The sequence below is a fragment of the Carcharhinus amblyrhynchos genome, unplaced genomic scaffold (assembly GCF_965287045.1).
Source record: "Carcharhinus amblyrhynchos unplaced genomic scaffold, sCarAmb.v2.hapA scaffold_48, whole genome shotgun sequence".
NCBI classification, from domain to species: Eukaryota; Metazoa; Chordata; class Chondrichthyes; order Carcharhiniformes; family Carcharhinidae; genus Carcharhinus; species Carcharhinus amblyrhynchos.
The window spans coordinates 1701082-1716626 of NW_027649789.1; the positions used below are offsets into that span (position 1 = coordinate 1701082).

General features: G+C 45.2%; 1 protein-coding gene across 1 annotated transcript in view; it reads right to left on the minus strand.

Moving 5' to 3' along the window:
* The window catches only part of LOC145337414 (putative G-protein coupled receptor 139), a 50868-nt gene extending 38754 nt beyond the window's left edge, over window positions 1-12114 (minus strand). Inside the window, exons 1-2 of the mRNA XM_080182188.1 lie at window positions 12083-12114; window positions 198-271 (exon numbers count right to left, since the gene is read on the minus strand). Of these exons, the coding sequence (XP_080038314.1) occupies window positions 198-271; window positions 12083-12114 (106 nt within the window). The remainder of the gene's footprint in view (window positions 1-197; window positions 272-12082) is intronic.
* Between the last annotated feature and the right edge of the window lie 3431 nt (window positions 12115-15545).

The following is a 15545-nucleotide window of genomic DNA, read 5'->3' on the forward strand; positions in this document are numbered from 1 at the left end:
TGAATTTGAAATACAGATGGAGCGTGTGAAGGTAAAATCTAACACCAGTGCCTTGTGATTCAACAAATGTGACTACAAATGGATGAGGGAGGCATTGGCTAAGGGAAACTGGGAGCAAAAACTTTATGTTTGGACAATTGAGGAAGAGTGTAAGACTTTCAAAGCAATCCTTCATAGTGCTCAGTAAACTTATATACCTGCGATCAGGAAGGACTGTAGAAAAAGAGATAATCGGCCAGGGGTATCTAAGGAAATGAAGGAGGGTATCAAACTGAAAGAAAACGCATAAAAGGTGAAGCACACAAAATACATGCCAAAAAATGATGATAAAACATCTGTGGCAGTTGAGGATCGAGAAACTACCATTATCACAAAAGAGGTAGTGTTGGGCAAATGAATAGGGCTAAAGGTAGACAAGTCTCCTGGTCCTGATGGAATGCATCCCAGGGTAATAAAGGAAATTGTGCGAGAATTAGCAATTCACTCATGGTAATTTTCCAAAATTCGCTGGACCCTGGGGTTGTTCCCACAGATTGGAAAACAGCAAATGTGATGCCACTGTTTAAAGAAGAAGGCAGACAAAAGGCAGGTAACTATAGGTCAGTCAACTTAACGTATGTAATAGGGAAAATGCTTGCATATTTCATCAAGGAAAAAACAGCGAGTCATCTGGATATAAATTGTCCCATTGGTAAGATGTATCTTGGGTTCATGAAGGAAAGTTCATGTTTAACTAATTTGGTGGAATTATTTAAGAATACTCCATATATACTGGACAATGGGGAACCTGTGGATGTGGTGTATCTGGATGTACAGAAGGTATTTGACAAGCTGCTGCACTGACAACTGTTAAATAAGATAAAAGTGTAATGTATGATCATGGGCAGTTGATTGGTTAACTAACAGAAAGCAAAGACTGGGGGTAAATGTGTGTTTTTTTCCTGGTTGACGATCAGTGGCTCGTGATGTGCCTTAGGGATCAGTGTTAGGACTGCAATCGGTTATGATTTATATAGATGATTTAGATTTGGGAACCAAATGCAATGTGTCAGCATTCACAGGTGACACTAAGATGAGTGTTTGAGCAAAGTGTGCAGAGGATACTGGAAGTCTTCAAAGTGATCTGGATAGTCTAAATGAGTGGGCAAGGGTCTGGAAGATGGGGTACAATATTGATAAACATGAGATCATCCATTTTGGTAGGAATAACAGCAATGTGAACTATTATTTAAATGGTAAAAGATTGCAGCATTCTGATGCGCAGAGGGATCTGGGTGTCCTTGTGCAAATATCACAAGGACTTGGCTTGCAGGTGCAGCAGATAATTAAGAAGACAGATTGAATGTTGTCCTTCATTGCTGGAAGGGTGAAGCTTAAAAACAGTGAGCTTATGATGCAGCTTTAGAAGGTGTTGGTGAGGCCAGCTCTACAGTTTTGGTCTCTTTAAATGAGAAAGGTTACACTTGCATTTGATGGGCTGCAGAGGAGATTTACTGGGTTCATTTTGGAGTTGAAGGGATTGGCTTATGAGGAGAGATTGAGTGAACAGGGGCAATATTCATTGGAATGACAATGAGAATGAGAATGAGGGGAGATCTTATAGAAACATATAGGATTATAAGGAGAATAGATAAACTAGAAACAGGGAAGTTAATTCCAGTGGCATGGCCTCAAAAACAGGGAAACAGATTTGAGACTGAGTTGAGGAGGAACTTCTTCACACAAAGTGTTGTGAACCTGTGGAGTTCCCTGTCCAGTGAAGCGGTTGAGGCTTCCTGATTGGGTGTTTTTTAAGGCAAGGATAGATACATTTCTCAACATTAAAGGAATTAAGGTTTATGGTGAGGGGACTGGTAACTGGAGCTGAGTCCACGGGAAGATTAGTCATGAACTTATTGAACGGAGGAGCAGGTTCGAGGGGGCCAATCGGCCTCCGCCTTCTCCTAGTTCTTATGTAAGCTCGCAAGTGAGAGGTCCGAGTTATCAACTTACCGAGCGAGAGAGGCTGACTGACCAAGATGGTCTGAATGAATGACGGACTTAGCAATTGAGGAAAACAGACATATTGAGGAGCGAGGCCAACTGACCAACTGACTGAGTGACACTGGCTGACTGATCGAGACAACGAGGCTAACTTATTTATCGAGGGAGTGAGGCTGACTGAGTGAGTGAGGCTGACTGATCATCTGAGGGAGTGAGGCTGACTGATCATCTGAGGGAGTGAGGCTGACTGACTGACTGAGTGAGGTGCACTGATCATCTGAGGGAGTGAGGCTGACTGAGTGAGTGAGTGAGGCTGACTGATCATCTGAGGGAGTGAGGCTGACTGAATGAGTGAGTGAGTGAGGCTGACTGATCATCTGAGGGAGTGAGGCTGACTGACTGAGTGAGTGAGTGAGGCTGTGAGTGAGTGAGGTTCACTGATCATCTGAGGGAGTGAGGCTGACTGATCATCTGAGGGAGTGAGGCTGACTGAGTGAGTGAGTGAGGTGCACTGATCATCTGAGGGAGTGAGGCTGACTGAGTGAGTGAGTGAGGTGCACTGATCATCTGAGGGAGTGAGGCTGACTGAGTGAGTGAGGTGCACTGATCATCTGAGGGAGTGAGGCTGACTGAGTGAGTGAGTGAGGTGCACTGATCATCTGAGGGAGTGAGGCTGACCGAGTGAGTGAGTGAGTGAGGTGCATTGATCATCTGAGGGAGTGAGGCTGACCGAGTGAGTGAGTGAGTGAGGTGCATTGATCATCTGAGGGAGTGAGGCTGACCGAGTGAGTGAGTGAGTGAGGTGCATTGATCATCTGAGGGAGTGAGGCTGAGTGAGTGAGGTGCACTGATCATCTGAGGGAGTGAGGCTGACTGAGTGAGTGAGTGAGGTTCACTGATCATCTGAGGGAGTGAGGCTGACCGAGTGAGTGAGTGAGTGAGGTGCATTGATCATCTGAGGGAGTGAGGCTGACTGAGTGAGTGAGGCTGAGTGAGTGAGTGAGTGAGTGAGGCTGACTGATCATCTGAGGGAGTGAGGCTGACGAACTAACCGAACAAGAAATGCTGAGAAACCGACCAGCTGAGTGAGTCCGAATGACCAACCAACTGAGTGAAGCGAACTGACTGTCTGATCAAACAAGGCCAACTTACTGAGTGAATGAGCAACACCAACTGACCAAACAAGCAATGGAGACTCACCACGTGAGAAAGGGCAACTGTCTTCACAAGCGAGGCTGACTGACTGATGGAACGAGGTTGATTGACTGTGTGAGCAAGACCAACTGACCATCCGAGCGATCGAGGCTGACTGACAGAACGGGTAAGACAGAGTGACCGATCGAGGCTGAGTGACCAAGTAGACAGGTCAACTGACCAACTGAGCATAGAGATAGGCTGACCGGCTGAGTGAGTGAGGTACTGAATGGCGAGTGACTCCTACTCGCTGAGTGAGAATGTGAGTCTGACTGAGTGACTGAGAGAGTAATACAAACTGAATGAGGAGTGAGACTGTCTGACCATCCAGCTGAGTGAACCTTACTGGGTGGCACAGTAGCAAAATACTCAGCACTGCTCATCACAGAGCCAGGGACCCGGGTTCGAATCCTGGCTTTGGTCACAGTTTGTGTGGAGTTTTCCCCTTCTTCCCATGTCTGTGAGGGTTTACTCGCACATTCTGAGAGACGTGTTGGTTTGGCACATTGACCCGAACAGGCACCAGGCTGCGGCGACTAAGGGAGTTTCACAGTAACTTTGTTGCTGCGTTAATGTGACTTGTGACGAATAAACACATAAACTAATGTCCAAGAAAGCCAGTGAGGCCGACTACCCGACCAAATGAATAAGGCAGACAGGCCAAAAGATAAATGGAGACTAACTGAGAGAGTGAGGCTAACTGAACAAGAAAGACCGACTGACCGACTGAGTGAATAAGTGAGAATGACTGAGGGAGTGAGGCTGATCTCCCTCGGCAGGTATCTGAAAACAACTGAATAAAAATGCAATGTGCATCATTATCCAGCAAGGTATCAAAACAAACACCAACATGGACCCCAGGCAATAATCTCGAGCTCAGTAACACAATTAATTGCTAAAACATGCTCATGTACGCATCACTCATGCACGCTGTAGAAATAACCTGAAAGTTTATTCAACTCTGTGTGCTTAGAAAGTTTTACATATCCTGATAACGCGTATTTCATTTTGCCACTGAGAATTACGTTTCTCTATTGGAACACAGATTTCTTCACCTCTGCATTGGCTATTAAACTGCTTTTAAATTCATTGCAACAAAAGATAAACTAACACAGTGTTACCAGGTCGAAATGATAGATAATCTCATACTACCTACATCTGTACATGGTCCAATGTTAGAATTAATTGTGAATTGATCACAGAATTTGCTGTCAAAGAGATACATCAAATAACAGAATTTATCTCTGAAAAAGAGAATCCTCCTCCACCCCCCGCCCCATCTCAACTTCAGCCTTCTGAGTTGTGAAGGCACACACCAGTGGATTTATGATTATGGACTCCAGGCTCACAAGAAAGCTATAATCATTATGTTTTTTTTTGTTATTGTATTCTTGCTCTGTACAACTTTATTTCTGTTATCATCTCTGTTTGTTTCAATGCAAAGATAAAAGCACGAGTTGTCTAAACTCGTGATGTGTTTGCTGAATATGGAAAATAATCAAAGCCTCTTATGTTTCCTGGTCCCTATTTTTCTGCGGGAAATCCCATATCGAATTAGATCAGTGCAAACTGATGGGCTGTGAAAATGGACGAACGCAAACAAGAGGTGAATTCAGAACTGAACAAAAAATGGGTACATGTTGCGGGTTGGAGGTGTAGGGGGATGGTGGCTGGAATCACTTTTGTTCAAATTAAACCCACTCTCTGCCCCTTGTACTTGTCACACAGTTCACTGAGTGGGATACATAGATTGGACATGCAAAGACTATTTCCTCGGGTTGGTATCGCTGTTACTAGGGGGGCAGAACTGTAAGGTTCATGGTGGGAGATATAGGAGGGAAGTCCGGGGTAGATTCTTCACTCAGAGAGTGGTTGGGGTGTGAAATACACTGCCTGCTGTGCTAGTGGAGTCGGACACTTTAGGAACTTTCAAGCAGTTATGGATAGGCACATGGAGCACTCCAGAATGATAGGGAGTGGGATAGCTTGATCTTGGGATTGGACATAGCTCGGCGTATTGGGGGCCAGATGGCCTGTGCTGTGCTGTACTGTTCTATGTTTCTATGTTAAACAGAATATCAATCTGATTAACACTTGAATTGTTTGTCCCACCCGAAACAAAGAGCTGCATCCTTTACAGAATTCAGCTGGGTAAATGACAGGGTATCATTAATCCCAAAGGGAAACTTGAATCAGCTGCCATAAAAGGTTTGCACTCTGTACAAAACATTGAGTCATCTAAAATTGTGATAAATATATTTCAGAACGATTATGATGATGATTTGATTTGATTCATTATTGTCACATGTACTATCGTACGCTGGAAAAGTATTGTTTCTTGCGCTATAAAGACAAAAAAGTGCCGTTCATAGAGAGGAAATGAGAGAGTGTAGAGTGTAGAGTTACCGTCATAGCTAAAATGTGGAGAAAGATCAACTAAAAACAAGGTAAGTCTATTCAAAAGTCTGAAAGTAACAGGGGAGAAACTGGCCTTGAGTCGATTCGTACATGGCCTCATGTCTTTGTATGTTTTTTTCCCGATGGAAGAAGGTGGAAGAGAGAATGTCCAGGGTGTTTGTGCTCCTTAATAATGCTGGCTACTTTGCTGAGGCAACAGGAAGTGTGGACAGAGCCAATGGATTGGAGACTGTGGGATGGGTTGGGTTACACTCACCACCTATTGTAGTTCCGTGTGGTCTTGGCCAAAGCAGGAACAATAGCAAGCTGTGATACAAGCAGAAAAAATGTTTTCTATGGAACATCTGTAAAAGTTTGTGAGAGCTGTAGCTGATATGCCAAATTTCCTTCTTCTCCTGAGAAAGGAGAAGTGTTGGTGGGCTTTCTTAACTATCGTGTGGACATTGTGGGCGGTGGGTGGGGGGGGGGGGGGGGAGGTTGGTGGCGGTGGGGAACAGAGAGAGAGAGAGAGAGAGACCAGGACAGGTTGTTGGTGATCTGGGCACCTAAAAACATAAAGATCTCGACCCTTTCTCCTTCATCCCCCTTGATGTAGACAGGGACATATTCTCCTTTACACTTCATAAAGTCAATGACAATCTGTTATATATTAACGATCACAGGTTAATAAAAACGAAAAGCCTATAGCATTTAAAACACTGAACACCTTTAGACAGTTCACATGTTACAAACTTTTCCTGAAGGTTTTTGATTATGCAAATTCAGATCTTATATCCTCCTGATTGCCTATTGATGGGGTAGCCGTGTTGACCAGAACTGTCAGGAAATCTCAGACCATAGAACATTCACAAAGCCAGAGTTTCCGAACAAATGACCAAACTTTATTTCACCAGCAGCTGCCAAGTGATCATCGAAAGGTCGAGGCAGCTCTCAAATGGAGCAGCAGGACCACACTGAATAAATCTGATGTTTACAATTCAGAACAGATGAAAAATAATGTTATTATTCCTGCCTTGTATGGGGTTAGCAACAACCATCTTTAGTATATACTTATCAACAATAATCCCTGACATGCACTTCAGCCAATTCTAGTTTGCCATCCAGTATAATGAGGTATATTTTTGTCCTTTAAATGCTTGTATGAACGCCTATCACTTTCCTATTGGCAGGACACCCGAGACACTCACTATCGGGGTCAAAGTGAATATTCCTCCTGGAAAATTGCCAAACTTTAGAGCCATGTGGACCCACATCTGGGCAAGCTTCCCTCCTAGGTCTGGACAATGAAGAAGCAAGTCATGAAGTTACAATATGAAACTTTCTGATGAGTTTTGCGGACACTAAACTTCCCAGGGTTTAGGTTCTGAACTATTTGTCTTTACCATTACACCTTGTGATAATTTGCCTTTGGCTAAAGTGAAAAAAAGGATTTGTACGCTACATATCAAATATGAGAATATATGTTTTAAATAATAACTACTTGTCTATATCTCTTATTGCATTTATATGTGTAAACGATTCTCTGCTAGCTTATGATCTTGTTGAAAGAATAATTTAACTCTATGCTCCTTGTTACGCCTGTGCCTCAATGCCTAATGTTTAAAAATCTTATTAAATAATCAGGAGCACCGCAGCAACATTAACACACAGTGCCCTGCTGCTGCTATGTCAAATCTCACACTCTACTCCTCTCTGACTGTCTCAGAACACGAGTTTTTACTCGTCCAACATCAACATAGGCTGCCCTGTTCGAGATCTATCAGCTACACACCATAAACTGAAGTCCCACTTTTTACACCAACCCCTGTGATGTTCCTGTCTCTTGTTAGCATCATTCTTTCGAGGCTCCTATTCCCACAATTGATTAATTGATTTTGCCATTACTATAAAACCACAGTTGTAAACCTCATGAGCACATATCCCATTGCAGAGGAAAACCTGGAATGTTGGATTTAAATTATTCATTGTCGCGATTTGGAAGAAATATGAGGAAATCGATGAAACCCAGGGAGGAACAGTGGTCTGATCTGTTGGAAGTTATTTAAAAAAAGGAAACTGTTGTTAAATTGTAAAACAAACAACAGGAATGGCAAATTCACAATAATCTGTGAACAATATTTACATTTAACAATGAAAAACAACATGAAGGAGGAAAGTTTAGAGAGAAACCAGGAGTGCAAAAAGCAGGGTGCAAGATTGTTTAGGCAGACAAGGCAAAGGAGAATCTAAAGAGATTCTTCAAATACGGAAAGGACAAAATAGTAACCCGTGAGAGAATAGGGCCGAGTATGTGTCAGCAACGTCATCGATGTGCGAATCCACAAGAGATGGGTGAGATGATAAATGAATATTTGTTATCACTAATTATTGTTGAATTGGCATGCATTCACAGAACCTGTGGACAGATGTTGTGAGGTTTTGAGGAGTTTACATATTACAGATAAGTAGTTGTTGGAAATCTTAAATCACATCAAGATAGATAAATCTCCGGATCTGATGTGCTGTATCCCATGACGTTCTGGGAGGCTAGGGAGGAAATTGTGGGCCCTGTGGAAAGATATTTGAAACATTGAGAGCCACAGGTGATATACCTGAGTATTAAAGGGAGGCAAATATCGTGTCTGTGTTAAATGAAGTATTGTTGAATCCTGAGAGCGAGAGGCTGGTGAGCCTAACATCTGTACTGGGTAAGTTGTCAGAAGGTATTCTGAGCGATGGGATGTACGGGCATTTAAAGAGGCAAGAACAGATTAGGGACAGTCAGTATGACTTTAAAAGTGGAAAGTCATATTTCAGGAATTTGTTTGGGTTTTTTGAAGGGGTAACCAAGAAGGTAGATGAGGGTAATGTTATTGATGTTGTCTAAATGGAGTTTAGCAAGTTCTTTAGCAAGTTACCTCATGGTAGATTGGTGTATAAAGTGAAATCTCGCGGGATCCAGGGAGAGGTAACCAAATGGATACAGAATTGGCTCGATGAAAGATGACAGAACGTGGTTGAAGAGGATTGTTTATCAAGCTGGGGGCCTGTGACCAGCGGTGTGTCTCAGGGATCGGTACTAGGTCCACTGTTATTTGGCATTTATGTTATTGATTTGGATGAGAATTTAGGAGGAACATAAGAACATAAGAAATAGGAGCAGGAGTAGGCCATCTAGCCCTTCGAGCCTGCCCCACCATTCAATAAGATCATGGCTGATCTGAAGTGGCTCAGTTCCACTTTCCCGCTTTCTCCCCATATCCCTTAATTCCCTTGTCTGTCAAAAACCTATCTACCCGTGACTTAAATATATTTAGCGAGGTAGCCTCCACCACTTCAACGGGCAGAGAATTCCAGAGATTCACCACCCTTTGGGTGAAGAAGTTCCTCCTCAACTCTGATCTAAACTGCTCCCCCCTTATCTTGAGGCTGTGCCCTCTAGTCCTGCTGTCCTTTCTGAGCGGGAAGAATCTCTCTACCTCTACCCTATCCAACCCCTTCATTATCTTATACGTCTCTATAAGATCTCCCCTCATCCTTCTAAACTCCAATGAGTACAGACCCAGTCTATTCAATCTCTCTTCATAGTCCAACCCCCTCATCTCCAGTATCAGCCTAGTGAACCTCCTCTGTACTCCCTCCAAGGCCAAAATATCCTTGCGCAAGTGCGGCGACCAAAACTGCACACAGTACTCCAGCTGCAGCCTCACCAGTGCCCTGTACAGTTGCAGCAAGACTTCCCTGCTTTTATATTCAATCCCCCTCGCTATAAAGACCAGCATCCCATTCGCCTTCTTGATCACCTGCTGCACCTGCAGACTGGGTTTTTGTGACTCATACACAAGGACCCCCAGGTCCCTCTGCACAGTAGCATGCTGCAGCTTTTCACCCTTTAAATAATAATCCCTCCTACTATTATTCCTGCCAAAGTGGATAACCTCACACTTGCTAACATTGTATTCCATCTGCCAGGTCCTCGCCCACTCGCTCAGCCTATCTAGATCCCCCTGCAGACTTTCCACACCCTCCGCATAATTTGCTTTTCCACTTATCTTTGTGTCATCAGCAAATTTCAACACCCTACACTCAGCCCCCTCCTCCAGATCATCTATATAAATGGTAAATAGCCGAGGCCCCAGCACCGATCCCTGGGGCACTCCACTAGTCATCAACCGCCAATCAGAATAGCACCCACTGATACCAACTCTCTGCCTCCTATTAGACAGCCAATTCTCTATCCATGCTAACACCTTACCCCCAACTCTGTGCCCCCTAAACTTCTGTAACAACCTTTTGTGCGGCACCTTATCAAATGCCTTCTGAATATCGAGAAACACCACATCCACCAGTTCCCTTCCGTCCACCGCACTAGTCACATCCTCATAGAATTCCAATAGAACATAGAACACTACAGCACAAACAGGCCCTTCGGCCCACGAGTTGCGCCAATCACATCAACACCTACCAATCCATAGACCTATCTATAACCCCCAATCCCATTAAATCCCATATACTCATCCAGAAGTCTTTTAGAAGACCCCAGTGAGTTCGCCTCCACCACCACTGACGGCAGCCGATTCCACTCACTCACCACCCTCTGAGTGAAAAACTTACCCCTAACATCACTTCTGTACTTTCCTCCCCGCACTTTAAATCTGTGTCCTTTCATAGTGACCATTTCAACCCAGGGAAATAGCCTCTGAGAATCCACCCTATCTATTCCTCTCAACATTTTATAAACCTCTATCAGGTCGCCTCTCAACCTTCGTCTCTCCAGGGAAAAGAGTCCCAGCTCCCTCAACCTAACTTCATAAGGCATGCCTCCCAGTCCAGGCAACATCCTTGTAAATCTCCTCTGTACCCTTTCAATAGCTTTTACGTCTTTCCTATAGTGAGGCGACCAGAACTGCGCACAGTACTCCAAATGAATTCAAATGAATTCCAAATAAGTTCGTAAGACACAACTTCCCCTTAACGAATCCGTGCTGCGTCTGCTCTATCAAACAATTCACAAGATGCCTCGCTACTTGGTGCCTCGCTATAATGGGTGCTATTCTGGTTGGCGCTTGGTGACTACTGGAGTGCCACAGGGATCAGTGCTGGGGCCTCAGCTATTTACCATTTATATAGATGATCTGGAGGAGGGGGCTGAGTGTAGAGTGACAAAATTTGCTGATGACACGAAGATGAGTGGAAAAGCAAATTGCATGGAGGGTTTGGAAAGTATGCAGAGGGATCTGGATAGGCTGAGCGAGTGGGCGAGGACCTGGCAGATGGAGTATAATGTTAGCAAGTGTGAGGTTATCCACTTTGGCAGAAATAATAGTAGGAGGGACTACTATTTAAAGGGTGAAAAGCTGCAGCATGCTATGGTGCAGAGGGACCTGGGGGTCCTTGTTTATGAGTCGCAAAAACCCAGCCTGCAGGTGCAGCAGGTGATCAGGAAGGCGAATGGGATGCTGGCCTTCATAGCAAGGCGGATTGAATATAAAAGCAGGGAGGTCTTCCTGCAACTGTACAGGGTACTGGTGAGGCCGCAGCTGGAGTACTGTGTTGGTTGCCGCACTTGCGCAAGGACATTTTGGCCTTGGAGGGAGTGCAGAGGAGGTTCACTAGGCTGATACCGGAGATGAGGGGGTTGGACTATGAAGAGAGACTAAATAGACTGGGTCTGTACTCGTTGGAGTTTAGAAGGATGAGGGGGGAACTTACAGAGACGTATAAGATAATGAAAGGGATGGATAGGGTAGAGGTAGAAAGATTCTTCCTGCTCAGAAAGGACAGCAGGACTAGAGGGCACAGCCTCAAGATAAGGGGGGGGGAAGCAGTTTAGATCGGAGTTGAGGAGGAACTTCTTCACTCAAAGGGTGGTGAATCTCTGGAATTCTCTGCCCGTTGAAGTGGTGGAGGCTGCCTCGCTAAATATATTTAAGACACGGGTAGATAGGTTTTTGGTAGGCAAGGGAATTAAGGGTTATGGGGAGAAAGCGGGAAAGTGGAACTGAGCCACTTCAGATCAGCCATGATCTCATTGAATGGTGGGGCAGGCTCGAAGGGCTAGATGGCCTACTCCTGCTCCTATTTCTTATGTTCTTATGCGTGGGTTTCCTCCGCGTGCTGCGGTTTTCTCCCCCAAAGGTTAGGTGGATGAATTCTCCAAAGATGTGCAGGTTAGAGGGTAAGTGTGTGCAGTTCAGGAATAGGGTCAGATGTTGTGTTGACCCAGACTCGATGCGCTGTCGGAGACCCTATGATTTAAAGTGGGGTTTGGGGTGGGGGGAAGTTTGATATCTGGGGGAGGGTGTTGAAGGTCAAGGTGCTGCTGCTGTGACCATGCCCTCTCTTGTTTAAACACTCTGCAATGCTGGGACTGGGGGTGAAGAGGAGTGAACAACAGGGAGCAGATTGCAGCCTCTCTCCCCCCATTGAAACTGGGATTGTTGCTGCATCTCCCCACCACATCCACTGGGGGGCAGTCTGGACAATGGGGCAGCAGGCAGCACCTCACCGCGCCTGCGCCACAATCACAGCGGCGGCCATCTTGCGTTGCCAGGGGAGACGGGCTGGCCGGCGGCCATCTTGCGTTGCCAGGGGAGACGCGGCGTCACTGCCGCTCCCGCACAGGCGCACAGACAGCTTGATTTGAATCTTTCTACATTTTGAACCATGATGATTATTATTCACTTCCTCAACCGTCAGACTTTCGGTTCCTTCTCCGTTCTCGGCAGCACCGTTTCCTTTTAAATTTTAATTCCCGGTTTAAAAAAAAACATCCCCGCGCGGTGTGCTGTGGGTGATCGTAAGGCGCATGCGCAGTTCCACCACTTTATAAAGTATCTTTAATATTTAATTTAATTTTAATATCATTCCCGCGGGATTTCCGCCTCGGAATTTCTCTCACTTTCTCAGCAGTCGGTTTCTCTTTCTCTCTCTTTATGTTTCCATAAAATAAACGGTGGGTTTTGGGGGGCGGGGCTGGTGAAACGTCACGGCAACATGGCGGCTGGCCCCGCCCCCTCTCTACAGGCCCCGGATGTTCCTCCAACGGAGAGCGGTCCCCCGAGAGCGCCGCCAAGAGGTGACATTGGCAGCGGCAGCAGCAGCAGCAGCGGCCGGGAGGGTTACAGCAGCACCTGGTGGCCCGGAAGGGAAATAGCAGCAGCAGCAGCAGAGTCTCTGCCCCAAAGAATCCCCAAGTTCAGCTGCTCAGAGACACTGGGAAAGGAGGGAGGCTGTGTGTCTGCTCCTGGAATTTCAACTGAAATGTCCCAAGATCAGAATATATAGATTCCTCTTCCATAAAAAATCTAAAAGGTGGTGGGTCAAAGATGGAAGGGTTGGAGCTGACCCACAAATCAACCCTGATCCAATAGAATGGTGAAGAAGACTTGAAAGTTCTCCTTATGTGTCCCCATGTTGTGTCCACAGTCCCTCCCAGTGACAATCAGCTCAGAAATTGTCCAGTTTGTGGTGCCCCTGTTGGGTGCTGGGGGGAGGTGGGTGGCACAGTGGTTGGCACTGCTACTTCACAGCACCAAGGACCCCATTCCCACTTTGAGGAGCTGTCTGTGGCAGGGTCTGCACATTCTCCCCGTGTTTGTGTGGGTTTTCACCGGTTTCCTCCCACACTTCCAAGTACTCTGCAATCTCATCTTTAATAATGGACTGTAAAATCTTGCCACTGACCGGAATCAGGTTAACAGGCCTACAATTTCCCATCTGTTCCCTCCCTTCTTAACCAGCAATGTTACATTAGTTACTTTCCAGTCCCATGATACCATCCCTGCCTCCAGTGATTCCTAAAAGATCACCATCAATGTCTCCACAATTTCCTCAGGTATCTATTTTAAAATCCTGGGGCGTAGTCCGTCCCGTCCAGGTGATTTATCCACCTTCAGACCTTTCAGTTACCCCAGAACCTTCTCCTCAGTAATGGTCACTGCACTCACCTGTGCCCCACTGAATCTCCTGGAGCTCTGGCATCCCACTGCTGTCTTCTACCATTAATACTGATGCAAATTAACTATTCAGTTCATCAGTCATTTCTTTGTTTCCCAATATTCCTTCTCCAGCCTAATTTTCCAGTAGCCCAGTGGCTTTTTTTGCCTCTCTCTTAACCTTTATATATTGAAAAAAATACTCTTCCTAACTTCTTTTATATTACTAGCGAGCTTACATACACATTTCGTCTTCACCCTCCTTATTGCTTTTTTAGATTTCCCAATCCTCTGTCTTCCCACTAATCCTTGCCACTCTGTCTCTTGCTTTTATGCTGCCCCGACTTCCCTCATCAGCCATGGATGCTTCATCCTCCCCTTCGCATGTTTCTTCCTCCATGGGATGAATTTCTGTTGTGTCTCGTGAATAATTCTCAACAACTGGGTGGCACGGTAGCACAGTGGTTAGCACTGCTGCTTCACAGCTCTAGGGTCCTGGGTTCGATTCCCAGTGCGGGTCACTGTCTGTGTGGAATTTGCACATTCTCCTCGTGTCTGTGTGGGTTTCCTCCGGGTACTCCAGTTTCCTCTCACAGTCCAAAGATGTGCAGGTTAGGTTGATTGGCCATGCTAAGAAATTGCCCCTTACTGTCCAGGGATGTGTAGGTTAGAGGGATTAGTAGGTATAATATGTAGGGATATGGGGATAGGGCCTGGGTGGGATTGTGTTAGGTGCAGACTCGATGGGCCAAAGGGCCTCTACCTGCACTATAGGGTTCTATGTCATGTCTTTGAAGTTACCTTTATTTAACTCTAACGCCGTTACATCTGATTCCAGCTCCTTCGTCTCAAACTGCAGGGTAAATTCTATCCTATTGTGGTCACTGCTCACTCAGGGTTCCTTCACCTTATGTTCCCTAATCAAGTCTGTCCCATTACACATCACCAAATCCAGAATTGCCTGTTCCCTATTAGGTTCTGTCACAAGCTGCTCCAAAAACACCTTAGACATGCCACAAATTCCTTCTCTTGGGATCCACAACCTACCTGATTTTGCCTGTCCACCTGCATATTGAAATCCCCCATGATTATTGTAACATTGCCTTTTCTATCTCCTGATTTATTTTCTGCCCGTCATTCTCTCACAATCCTCATCACTACCCTCAGACTGTACTTTGCCCTTTACCTCCACCAACAGTATCCGACGTTTACATTTGAAGGCCAGTTACCGATGAGAAACAAGTCTCTCTGTTTTTCCTGCTCCCTTTCCCTTGCCTCCTTTATTTCTTTTGCCTGTAATTCAGCAAGTTTTAATTATTTTGTTTGCAATTCCCGGAAAGAGGACAGAATTTCCGTGGAGTGAAAGGAGAACTTTGGATCATGGAAATAAATAGAAAAGTGTGAATGAATCAAGTTCCACTGCACTTTATTCCCACAGACCAATCAAATCGCAAGATCATAAAGGATTTAAAATATACATATGATCTGTATATCTAACATGTAGAAACAGATTCAGGTTAAAAAGTGGTAAAGACTTGAACTAATGTTATTCACCATGAGTTCTCAATCATGTACCCCTTCTATTCCTTACAGTCAGGAGAAGAAGCAAATTCACAAATGTTCTTTCAAATACATTGTGGAAGATCACAAATGTAACCGTGCCTTTCTCTATCTCACTGTAAGTTGCTCTTTCTCTCTTACTGTCTCTCTGCCTCTCCCTCAGTCTCCCTTTCCCTATCCTCTTCCTTGGTCTCCCCGCTCCCTCTCAGTCTCACTCTCCCTGCCCCATGCCGTCTCCATCTCTCTCTCCCTCACTGTCTCTGCTCCCCTTTTCTTATTCCTCTTTCTCCCTCCACCTCACAATGTTTTTTGCTCTTGCTGTGAGCATTGTATTCATTCAGTTTCACTCTTTCCCATTCACTGATGCTCTCTGTCTCGGTATCTCTGTTTTGCTCTGCTTTTGACTATTTCCCCCTGCCTCCCTTTCTGTCTCCCTTTCTCTCTTAATTTCCCTCTCCCTTTCTTATTATGTCC